Source organism: Salmo salar, chromosome 26 (assembly GCF_965601325.2).
Source record: "Salmo salar chromosome 26, fSalSal1, whole genome shotgun sequence".
In the NCBI taxonomy this organism is placed as follows: domain Eukaryota; kingdom Metazoa; phylum Chordata; class Actinopteri; order Salmoniformes; family Salmonidae; genus Salmo; species Salmo salar.
This window is the reverse complement of record NC_138316.1, coordinates 52,415,001-52,427,500: the sequence shown is the minus strand read 5'-3', so window position 1 is coordinate 52,427,500 and position 12,500 is coordinate 52,415,001. Positions and strand designations below refer to the sequence as shown.

Here is a 12,500-nt window from a genome sequence, read left to right as displayed (position 1 = left end):
AAAAAGAAATTATATATTTTTTTATCTCAGAAAAAATTTGACGGGCCAAATAAAATTGTCCGCGGGCTGAATTTTCTGCCAGTTGACCATCTCTGCCTTCCATCATCAAAGTTAAGGAAGCTGCCTTGCTCTATGGACACAGTAGCAGGCGACAACACAGTGGATAGACATCCCTCCTACGCCCCCTTGTGGTACCTCTCTACATTACAGGCCTGTTTTCTCAAAGCACCTGTCGGAGTGCTGATCTGGGATCAGGTTCCCCTTCTTATTTATTATTATATAAAATACTAACCTGATCATAGATCAGCACTCCTACAATGAAAGGCTTTGCTCCCATACAGTCTAGTGGGGGACTAGAGTAACTCCCCATGGCCCCTTCCTCCCTATGGCCCCTCCCTCCTTCCCTATGGCCCCTCCCTCCTTCCCTATGGCCCCTCCCTCCTTCCCTATGGCCCCTCCCTCCTTCCCTATGGCCCCTTTCTCCCTATGGCCCCTCCCTCCCTCCCTATGGCCCCTCCCTCCCTCCCTATGGCCCCTCCCTCCCTATGGCCCCTCCCTCCCTATGGCCCCTTCCTCCCTATGGCCACTCCCTCCCTATGGCCCCTCCCTCCCCACGGCAGCTAGCAGGTCTGTGAGTGGCTTGTTGTTCCAGCCCCAGGGTATTGTTTACACTGTGTTATACTGTGATGGGGCCAATTAGGGCTTGTTGTTCCAGCCCCAGGGTATTGTTTACACTGTGTTATACTGTGATGGGGCCAATTAGGGCTTGTTGTTCCAGCCCCAGGGTATTGTTTACACTGTGTTATACTGTGATGGGGCCAATTAGGGCTTGTTGTTCCAGCCCCAGGGTATTGTTTACACTGTGTTATACTGTGATGGGGCCAATTAGGGCTTGTTGTTCCAGCCCCAGGGTATTGTTTTCACTGTGTTATACTGTGATGGGGCCAATTAGGGCTTGTTGTTCCAGCCCCAGGGTATTGTTTACACTGTGTTGTACTGTGATGGGGCCAATTAGGGCTTGTTGTTCCAGCCCCAGGGTATTGTTTACACTGTGTTATACTGTGATGGGGCCAATTAGGGCTTGTTGTTCCAGCCCCAGGGTATTGTTTACACTGTGTTGTACTGTGATGGGGCCAATTATTTCATTGTCATTGTGTGGAACAGGAGGCCCCAGGGAAACAGTATATTTACACTGAGTGTACAAAACATTATGAACACCTGCTCTTTCCATGACAGACTGACCAGGTGAAAGCTTTGATCCCTTATTGATGTCACCTGTTAAATCCACTTCAGTCAGTGTAGATGAAGGGGAGGAGACAGGTTGAAAAATGATTTTTAACTGAGACATGGATTGTGTTTGTGTTCTGCCTTTGAACGGCGTATGGTAGCAGGTGAACAGCGTATGGTAGGAGGTGAACAGCGTATGGTAGCAGGTGAACAGCGTATGGTAGCAGGTGAACAGCGTATGGTAGCAGGTGAACAGCGTATGGTGGCAGGTGAACAGCGTATGGTGGCAGGTGAACAGCGTATGGAAGCAGGTGAACAGCGTATGGTAGCAGGTGAACAGCGTATGGTAGCAGGTGAACAGCGTATGGTGGCAGGTGAACAGCGTATGGTGGCAGGTGAACAGCGTATGGTAGCAGGTGAACAGCGTATGGTAGCAGGTGAAGAGCGTATGGTAGCAGGTGAAGAGCGTATGGTAGCAGGTGAACGGCGTATGGTAGCAGGTGCCTTTGAACAGCGTATGGTAGCAGGTGAACAGCGTATGGTAGCAGGTGAACAGCGTATGGTAGCAGGTGAACAGCATATGGTAGCAGGTGAACAGCGTATGGTAGCAGGTGCCTTTGACCAGCGTATGGTAGCAGGTGAACAGCGTATGGTAGCAGGTGAACAGCGTATGGTAGCAGATGAACAGCGTATGGTAGCAGGTGAACAGCGTATGGTAGCAGGTGAACAGCATATGGTAGCAGGTGAACAGAGTATGGTAGCAGGTGAACAGCGTATGGTAGCAGGTGAACAGCGTATGGTAGCAGGTGAACAGCGTATGGTAGCAGGTGAACAGCGTATGGTAGCAGGTGAACAGCGTATGGTAGAGGTGTCTTTGAACAGCGTATGGTAGCAGGTGAACAGCGTATGGTAGCAGGTGCCTTTGAACGGCGTATGGAAGCAGGTGAACAGCGTATGGTAGCAGGTGTCTTTGAACGGCGTATGGTAGCAGGTGAACAGCGTATGGTAGCAGGTGTCTTTGAACAGCGTATGGTAGCAGGTGAACAGCGTATGGTAGCAGGTGTCTTTGAACGGCGTATGGTAGCAGGTGAACAGCGTATGGTAGCAGGTGAACAGCGTATGGTAGCAGGTGAACAGCGTATGGTAGCAGGTGAACAGAGTATGGTAGCAGGTGAACAGAGTATGGTAGCAGGTGAACAGCGTATGGTAGCAGGTGTCTTTGAACAGCGTATGGTAGCAGGAGTCTTTGAACGGCGTATGGTAGCAGGTGAACAGAGTATGGTAGCAGGTGAACAGCGTATGGTAGCAGGTGTCTTTGAACGGCGTATGGCAGCAGGTGAACAGAGTATGGTAGCCGGTGAACAGAGTATGGTAGCAGGTGAACAGAGTATGGTAGCAGGTGAACAGAGTATGGTAGCAGGTGAACAGCGTATGGTAGCAGGTGAACAGCGTATGGTAGCAGGTGAACAGCGTATGGTAGCAGGTGAACAGAGTATGGTAGCAGGTGAACAGCGTATGGTAGCAGGTGAACAGCGTATGGTAGCAGGTGAACAGCGTATGGTAGCAGGTGTCTTTGAACAGCGTATGGTAGCAGGTGAACAGCGTATGGTAGCAGGTGCCTTTGAACGGCGTATGGAAGCAGGTGAACAGCGTATGGTAGCAGGTGTCTTTGAACGTGTTTGTGTTCTGCCTTTGAACAGCGTATGGTCTTTGAACGTGTTTGTGTTCTGCCTTTGAACAGCGTATGGTAGCAGGTGAACAGCGTATGGTAGCAGGTGAACAGAGTATGGTAGCAGGTGAACAGCGTATGGTAGCAGGTGAACAGCGTATGGTAGCAGGTGAACAGCGTATGGTAGCAGGTGAACAGCGTATGGTAGCAGGTGTCTTTGAACAGCGTATGGTAGCAGGTGAACAGCGTATGGTAGCAGGTGAACAGCGTATGGTAGCAGGTGAACAGCGTATGGTAGCAGGTGTCTTTGAACGGCGTATGGTAGCAGGTGAACAGCGTATGGTAGCAGGTGTCTTTGAACGGCGTATGGTAGCAGGTGAACAGCGTATGGTAGCAGGTGAACAGCGTATGGTAGCAGGTGAACAGCGTATGGTAGCAGGTGCCGGGCGCAGCGGTTTGAGTGTGTCAAGAACTGCAACGCTGCTGGGTTTTTCACACTCAACAGTTTCCCTGTGTGTATCAAGAATGGTCCACCACCCAAAGGACATCCAGCCTTCTGGTGTCCAAGGTAACCAGAGCAGGCAAATCACGCACACACACACGCACGCACGCACACACACACACACTGTTGCTATGGAGCTGGTTGTATTCACTGGGGATAATGCTGCTGTTGCTATGGAGCTGGTTGTATTCATTGGGGCTAATGCTGCTGTTGCTATGGAGCTGGTTGTATTCACTGGGGCTAATGCTGCTGTTGCTATGGAGCTGGTTGTATTCACTGGGGCTAATGCTGCTGTTGCTATGGAGCTGGTTGTATTCACTGGGGCTAATGCTGCTGTTGCTATGGAGCTGGTTGTATTCACTGGGGCTAATGCTGCTGTTGCTATGGAGCTGGTTGTATTCACTGGGGCTAATGCTGCTGTTGCTATGGAGCTGGTTGTATTCCCTGGGGCTAATGTTGCTGTTGCTATGGAGCTGGTTGTATTCACTGGGGCTAATGCTGCTGTTGCTATGGAGCTGGTTGTATTCACTGGGGCTAATGCTGCTGTTGCTATGGAGCTGGTTGTATTCACTGGGGCTAATGCTGCTGTTGCTATGGAGCTGGTTGTATTCACTGGGGCTAATGCTGCTGTTGCTATGGAGCTGGTTGTATTCACTGGGGCTAATGCTGCTGTTGCTATGGAGCTGGTTGTATTCACTGGGGCTAATGCTGCTGTTGCTATGGAGCTGGTTGTATTCACTGGGGCTAATGCTGCTGTTGCTATGGAGTGGTTGTATTCACTGGGGCTAATGCTGCTGTTGCTATGGAGCTGGTTGTATTCACTGGGGCTAATGCTGCTGTTGCTAAGAGAGGTAGATATGATTTAAAGACTCAGGTTGACATGTTAATGACCAAAGTGTACACTGTGAGAGATTCTGACTAAAGTATAAAGTTCAAAGTTAGTTCTATAAATGCTTAGTCGGTAGGTAAACGTTAGATATAAATGCGAGTTCTTGGACTGCCCAAAGTGAGCCAGCTAGATAGATCTTACTGAGGCACAGTATGTACGTGTGTAAACAGAGTAGATGTCCCAGCAGACAGACATACAAAGGACCAGCCAGCCAGAGACAGCCAGAAACATGAAGTATAAAGCAGATTTTAAAACTCACTGAGGTAGAAGTGGAAGCAGAGTAGATGTCCCAGCAGCAGAGCAGAGAGCAGGCCCAGGGCGATGGTGATGCCAGCCAGGACAGGGATGACTGGACCTGCTGTGGAGACCGGAGCCACGGGCAGGAAAACAAACCACACCACCGTCTCATTGTTCACTGTGAGGAGGACAAGACGGGGACATCAGAACAGACTTCAGGAGTGGACACATATAGTAAAATCTCTCACTCTCTAATAATAAAGCTGATAGATTGATTGATTTACCTTGAAAGTGTTTATCACTGCGCAGCTTTGAGGGATCCAAGAAGAACTCGATGAAGATGTAACTGGCGATGGCCACCACCAGGAAAACACCCAGCAGAGCAGAGATCACACTGTTCAGGAAGAGCCTGGGGTAGAGAGAGGGGATAGGGTACATGAACACAGAGATACCACTGTTCAGGAAGAGCCTGGGGTAGAGAGAGGGGATAGGGTACATGAACACAGAGATACCACTGTTCAGGAAGAGCCTGGGGTAGAGAGAGGGGATAGGGTACATGAACACAGAGATACCACTGTTCAGGAAGAGCCTGGGGTAGAGAGAGGGGATAGGGTACATGAACACAGAGATACCACTGTTCAGGAAGAGCCTGGGGTAGAGAGAGGGGATAGGGTACATGAACACAGAGATACCACTGTTCAGGAAGAGCCTGGGGTAGAGAGAGAGGATAGGGTACATGAACACAGAGATACCACTGTTCAGGAAGAGCCTGGGGTAGAGAGAGAGGATAGGGTACATGAACACAGAGATACCACTGTTCAGGAAGAGCCTGGGGTAGAGAGAGGGGATAGGTTAGGGTACATGAACACAGAGATCACACTGTTCAGGAAGAGCCTGGGGTAGAGAGAAGGGATAGGGTACATGAACACAGAGATACCACTGTTCAGGAAGAGCCTGGGGTAGAGAGAGGGGATAGGGTACATGAACACAGAGATACCACTGTTCAGGAAGAGCCTGGGGTAGAGAGAGGGGATAGGGTACATGAACACAGAGATACCACTGTTCAGGAAGAGCCTGGGGTAGAGAGAGAGGGGATAGGGTACATGAACACAGAGATACCACTGTTCAGGAAGAGCCTGGGGTAGAGAGAGAGGATAGGGTACATGAACACAGAGATACCACTGTTCAGGAAGAGCCTGGGGTAGAGAGAGGGGATAGGGTACATGAACACAGAGAGGGAATGATGGGAGGTTAGGATATGATATATTGTCTATACCAGCTATACTAGTGAAGGGTGAAAAAGCTTTGAGCATATTCAGGCACTATGGCTAGTTACATACGTTGAAGTGAACACTATGGCTAGTTACATACGTTGAAGTGAACACTATGGCTAGTTACATACGTTGAAGTGAACACTATGGCTAGTTACATACGTTGAAGTGAACACTATGGCTAGTTACATACGTTGAAGTGAACACTATGGCTAGTTACATACGTTGAAGTGAACACTATGGCTAGTTACATACGTTGAAGTGAACACTATGGCTAGTTACATACGTTGAAGTGAACACTATGGCTAGTTACATACGTTGAAGTGAACACTATGGCTAGTTACATACGTTGAAGTGAACACTATGGCTAGTTACATACGTTGAAGTGAACACTATGGCTAGTTACATACGTTGAAGTGAACACTATGGCTAGTTACATACGTTGAAGTGAACACTATGGCTAGTTACATACGTTGAAGTGAACACTATGGCTAGTTACATACGTTGAAGTGAACACTATGGCTAGTTACATACTTTGAAGTGAACACTATGGCTAGTTACATACGTTGAAGTGAACACTATGGCTAGTTACATACGTTGAAGTGAACACTATGGCTAGTTACATACGTTGAAGTGAACACTATGGCTAGTTACATACGTTGAAGTGAACACTATGGCTAGTTACATACGTTGAAGTGAACACTATGGCTAGTTACATACGTTGAAGTGAACACTATGGCTAGTTACATACGTTGAAGTGAACACTATGGCTAGTTACATACGTTGAAGTGAACACTATGGCTAGTTACATACTTTGAAGTGAACACTATGGCTAGTTACATACGTTGAAGTGAACACTATGGCTAGTTACATACTTTGAAGTGAACACTATGGCTAGTTACATACTTTGAAGTGAACACTATGGCTAGTTACATACGTTGAAGTGAACACTATGGCTAGTTACATACTTTGAAGTGAACAAGGGAAGCTTTTCCCACTGACTTATTCAGTCAGGAGACAAACAATCAGTCCTAGTAGTGTGGTAGCTGAAGGTCATGAGAGACGAGGACTTCAGTGACAGTCTATCAACGGACAAGATACTTTCATTACAGATAAACACAGTGTTGTTATGATGCTGTGAAACACGAGCAGTACTCTGTGTTACGACCTAAAGTCACCAAGGAGAGCATTCTAACCTTCAGGTCTAAAGTCACCAAGGAGAGCATTCTAACCTTCAGGTCTAAAGTCACCAAGGAGAGCATTCTAACCTTCAGGTCTAAAGTCACCAAGGAGAGCATTCTAACCTTCAGGTCTAAAGTCACCAAGGAGAGCATTCTAACCTTCTGGTCTAAAGTCACCAAGGAGAGCATTCTAACCTTCGAGCCTAAAGTCACCAAGGAGAGCATTCTAACCTTCAGGTCTAAAGTCACCAAGGAGAGCATTCTAACCTTCAGGTCTTAAGTCACCAAGGAGAGCATTCTAACCTTCTGGTCTAAAGTCACCAAGGAGAGCATTCTAACCTTCAGGCCTAAAGTCACCAAGGAGAGCATTCTAACCTTCAGGTCTAAAGTCACCAAGGAGAGCATTCTAACCTTCAGGTCTAAAGTCACCAAGGAGAGCATTCTAACCTCCTGGCCTAAAGTCACCAAGGAGAGCATTCTAACCTTCAGGTCTAAAGTCACCAAGGAGAGTATTCTAACCTTCAGGTCTAAAGTCACCAAGGAGAGCATTCTAACCTTCAGGTCTAAAGTCACCAAGGAGAGCATTCTAACCTTCGAGCCTAAAGTCACCAAGGAGAGCATTCTAACCTTCAGGTCTAAAGTCACCAAGGAGAGCATTCTAACCTTCAGGTCTTAAGTCACCAAGGAGAGCATTCTAACCTTCAGGTCTAAAGTCACCAAGGAGAGCATTCTAACCTTCAGGCCTAAAGTCACCAAGGAGAGCATTCTAACCTTCAGGCCTAAAGTCACCAAGGAGAGCATTCTAACCTTCAGGTCTAAAGTCACCAAGGAGAGCATTCTAACCTTCAGGTCTAAAGTCACCAAGGAGAGCATTCTAACCTTCTGGTCTAAAGTCACCAAGGATAGCATTCTAACCTCCTGGCCTAAAGTCACCAAGGATAGCATTCTAACCTCCTGGCCTAAAGTCACCAAGGAGAGCATTCTAACCTTCAGGTCTAAAGTCACCAAGGATAGCATTCTAACCTTCAGGTCTAAAGTCACCAAGGAGAGCATTCTAACCTTCAGGTCTAAAGTCACCAAGGAGAGCATTCTAACCTTCAGGCCTAAAGTCACCAAGGAGAGCATTCTAACCTTCTGGTCTAAAGTCACCAAGGAGAGCATTCTAACCTTCAGGCCTAAAGTCACCAAGGAGAGCATTCTAACCTTCAGGTCTAAAGTCACCAAGGAGAGCATTCTAACCTTCAGGTCTAAAGTCACCAAGGAGAGCATTCTAACCTTCAGGTCTAAAGTCACCAAGGAGAGCATTCTAACCTTCAGGTCTAAAGTCACCAAGGAGAGCATTCTAACCTTCAGGCCTAAAGTCACCAAGGAGAGCATTCTAACCTTCAGGTCTTAAGTCACCAAGGAGAGCATTCTAACCTTCAGGTCTAAAGTCACCAAGGAGAGCATTCTAACCTTCAGGCCTAAAGTCACCAAGGAGAGCATTCTAACCTTCGAGCCTAAAGTCACCAAGGAGAGCATTCTAACCTTCAGGTCTAAAGTCACCAAGGAGAGCATTCTAACCTTCAGGTCTTAAGTCACCAAGGAGAGCATTCTAACCTTCAGGTCTAAAGTCACCAAGGAGAGCATTCTAACCTTCAGGCCTAAAGTCACCAAGGAGAGCATTCTAACCTTCAGGTCTAAAGTCACCAAGGAGAGCATTCTAACCTTCAGGTCTAAAGTCACCAAGGAGAGCATTCTAACCTTCAGGTCTAAAGTCACCAAGGAGAGCATTCTAACCTTCAGGCCTAAAGTCACCAAGGAGAGCATTCTAACCTTCAGGTCTAAAGTCACCAAGGATAGCATTCTAACCTCCTGGCCTAAAGTCACCAAGGATAGCATTCTAACCTTCAGGTCTAAAGTCACCAAGGAGAGCATTCTAACCTTCAGGTCTAAAGTCACCAAGGAGAGCATTCTAACCTTCAGGTCTAAAGTCACCAAGGAGAGCATTCTAACCTTCAGGCCTAAAGTCACCAAGGAGAGCATTCTAACCTTCAGGTCTAAAGTCACCAAGGAGAGCATTCTAACCTTCAGGTCTAAAGTCACCAAGGAGAGCATTCTAACCTTCAGGTCTAAAGTCACCAAGGAGAGCATTCTAACCTCCTGGCCTAAAGTCACCAAGGAGAGCATTCTAACCTTCAGGCCTAAAGTCACCAAGGAGAGCATTCTAACCTTCAGGTCTAGGACACATCTCGTTTTATCGTAGCGCTTTAGTCACAAAAAACAATACAAATGTGGCCATTATTCACTTGTTTTTTTCCCAAGCTCATTTGAAATGGAAAAACGTAGCTAACATGCTGACCAACGAGCGTCTGCGTAGCCAGGCGCTAAAATAAAACTTTGTTGAATCAGCTAAACCTGCCCAATGCTAAACCTGCCCAAAGCTAAACCTGCCCAATGCTAAACCTGCCCAATGCTAAACCTGCCCAAAGCTAAACCTGCCCAATGCTAAACCTGCCCAATGCTAAACCTGCCCAATGCTAAACCTGCCCAAAGCTAAACCTGCCCAAAGCTAAACCTGCCCAATGCTAAACCGGCCCAAAGCTAAACCTGCCCAATGCTAAACCTGCCCAATGCTAAACCTGCCCAAAGCTAAACCTGCCCAATGCTAAACCTGCCCAAAGCTAAACCTGCCCAATGCTAAACCTGCCCAATGCTAAACCTGCCCAATGCTAAACTTGCCCAATGCTAAACTTGCCCAATGCTAAACCTGCCCAATGCTAAACCTGCCCAATGCTAAACTTGCCCAATGCTAAACCTGCCCAATGCTAAACCTGCCCAACATGTCAACTCTGGTGTGATGCTGACTGGTAAACACAGAGGAGCTGGTCCAGGACTAACTCTGGTGTGATGCTTACTGGTAAACACACAGGAGCTGGTCTAGGACTAACTCTGGTGTGATGCTGACTGGTAAACACAGAGGAGCTGGTCTAGGACTAACTCTGGTGTGATGCTGACTGGGTAACACAGAGGAGCTGGTCCAGGACTAACTCTGGTGTGATGCTGACTGGTAAACACAGAGGAGCTGGTCCAGGACTAACTCTGGTGTGATGCTGACTGGTAAACACACAGGAGCTGGTCTAGGACTAACTCTGGTGTGATGCTGACTGGGTAACACAGAGCAGCTGGTCCAGGACTAACTCTGGTGTGATGCTGACTGGTAAACACAGAGGAGCTGGTCCAGGACTAACTCTGGTGTGATGCTTACTGGTAAACACAGAGGAGCTGGTCTAGGACTAACTCTGGTGTGATGCTGACTGGGTAACACAGAGGAGCTGGTCTAGGACGAACTCTGGTGTGATGCTGACTGGTAAACACAGAGGAGCTGGTCTAGGACTAACTCTGGTGTGATGCTGACTGGGTAACACAGAGGAGCTGGTCCAGGACTAACTCTGGTGTGATGCTGACTGGTGAACACAGAGGAGCTGGTCTAGGACTAACTCTGGTGTGATGCTGACTGGTAAACACAGAGGAGCTGGTCTAGGACTAACTCTGGTGTGATGCTGACTGGTGAACACAGAGGAGCTGGTCTAGGACTAACTCTGGTGTGATGCTGACTGGTAAACACAGAGCAGCTGGTCTAGGACTAACTCTGGTGTGATGCTGACTGGTAAACACAGAGGAGCTGGTCTAGGACTAACTCTGGTGTGATGCTGACTGGGTAACACAGAGGAGCTGGTCCAGGACTAACTCTGGTGTGATGCTGACTGGGTAACACAGAGGAGCTGGTCCAGGACTAACTCTGGTGTGATGCTGACTGGTAAACACAGAGGAGCTGGTCTAGGACTAACTCTGGTGTGATGCTGACTGGTGAACACAGAGGAGCTGGTCTAGGACTAACTCTGGTGTGATGCTGACTGGTAAACACAGAGCAGCTGGTCTAGGACTAACTCTGGTCTGATGCTGACTGGGTAACACAGAGGAGCTGGTCTGTTTTGCTTTATTAAGGGTGTCAATAATTTCAGACCCCGCTCTATACAACCTATACTGTGGTGAGATAGAGATGGAGAAAGAGATAGAGAGATTATGTATATATATATATATATATATATATATATATATATATATATATATATATATATATATATATATATATATATATAGATATAGCTATATATATATATATCTATAGATATATATAGATATATATAGATATAGAAGAACAAAAAGATAGATACTGACCAGTAATTCCTGCTCCCCACACAGTTGTTGAGCCACCTGCAGTGATGGTCAAAGCTAGCAACACACTTGTTACAGGCACTGCAGTGTTTGGATTTGGGGCCCCTGCAACACACCACACACGTCTCAGCAGAGGATAGAAACACATATTCATACACAATGTGACTGGCCCTGAGCATTACAGACCCCCAGGGCAGGGGTCACCATATGAGCAGGTAGTTATGGGCTGCTAGGCTTATGGCTGTTTCTCCTCACTCATGACAGATGAAACATTATGTTGACCTGCTGCCTGGCCAGCCTGAAGGTATAATCAAATATAGATGTAAACAGAGAACATCCCTGGTCATCCCTACTGCCTCTGATCTGGAGGACTCACTAAACAGAGAACATCCCTGGTCATCCCTACTGCCTCTGATCTGGAGGACTCACTAAACAGAGAACATCCCTGGTCATCCCTACTGCCTCTGATCTGGAGGACTCACTAAACAGAGAACATCCCTGGTCATCCCTACTGCCTCTGATCTGGAGGACTCACTAAACAGAGAACTTCCCTGGTCATCCCTACTGCCTCTGATTTGGAGGACTCACTAAACAGAGAACATCCCTGGTCATCCCTACTGCCTCTGATCTGGAGGACTCACTAAACAGAGAACATCCCTGGTCATCCCTACTGCCTCTGATCTGGAGTACTCACTAAACAGAGAACATCCCTGGTCATCCCTACTGCCTCTGATCTGGAGGACTCACTAAACAGAGAACATCCCTGGTCATCCCTACTGCCTCTGATCTGGAGGACTCACTAAACAGAGAACATCCCTGGTCATCCCTACTGTCTCTGATCTGGAGGACTCACTAAACAGAGAACATCCCTGGTCATCCCTACTGCCTCTGATCTGGAGGACTCACTAAACAGAGAACATCTCTGGTCATCTCTACTGCCTCTGATCTGGTGGACTCACTAAACAGAGAACATCCCTGGTCATCCCTACTGCCTCTGATCTGGAGGACTCACTAAACAGAGAACATCCCTGGTCATCCCTACTGCCTCTGATCTGGAGGACTCACTAAACAGAGAACATCCCTGGTCATCCCTACTGCCTCTGATCTGGAGGACTCACTAAACAGAGAACATCCCTGGTCATCCCTACTGTCTCTGATCTGGAGGACTCACTAAACAGAGAACATCCCTGGTCATCCCTACTGCCTCTGATCTGGAGGACTCACTAAACAGAGAACATCCCTGGTCATCCCTACTGCCTCTGATCTGGAGGACTCACTAAACAGAGAACATCCCTGGTCATCCCTA

At 47.5% G+C, this 12,500-nt stretch overlaps 1 protein-coding gene across 3 annotated transcripts in view; it reads right to left on the bottom strand.

The window, feature by feature from the left end:
- The window catches only part of LOC106588030 (palmitoyltransferase ZDHHC1), a 55,843-nt gene that overhangs the window by 33,965 nt on the left and 9,378 nt on the right, over positions 1-12,500 (bottom strand). For all 3 annotated transcript variants that reach the window (XR_014382869.1, XM_082969848.1, XM_082969847.1), the window contains exons 4-6: positions 11,198-11,299; positions 4,809-4,933; positions 4,547-4,702 (exon numbers count right to left, since the gene is read on the bottom strand). Coding sequence is in view for 2 of the 3 variants with exons in the window: in XM_082969848.1 (XP_082825974.1) it covers positions 4,547-4,702; positions 4,809-4,933; positions 11,198-11,299 (383 nt within the window). In the remaining variant the exon portion in view is untranslated. The remainder of the gene's footprint in view (positions 1-4,546; positions 4,703-4,808; positions 4,934-11,197; positions 11,300-12,500) is intronic.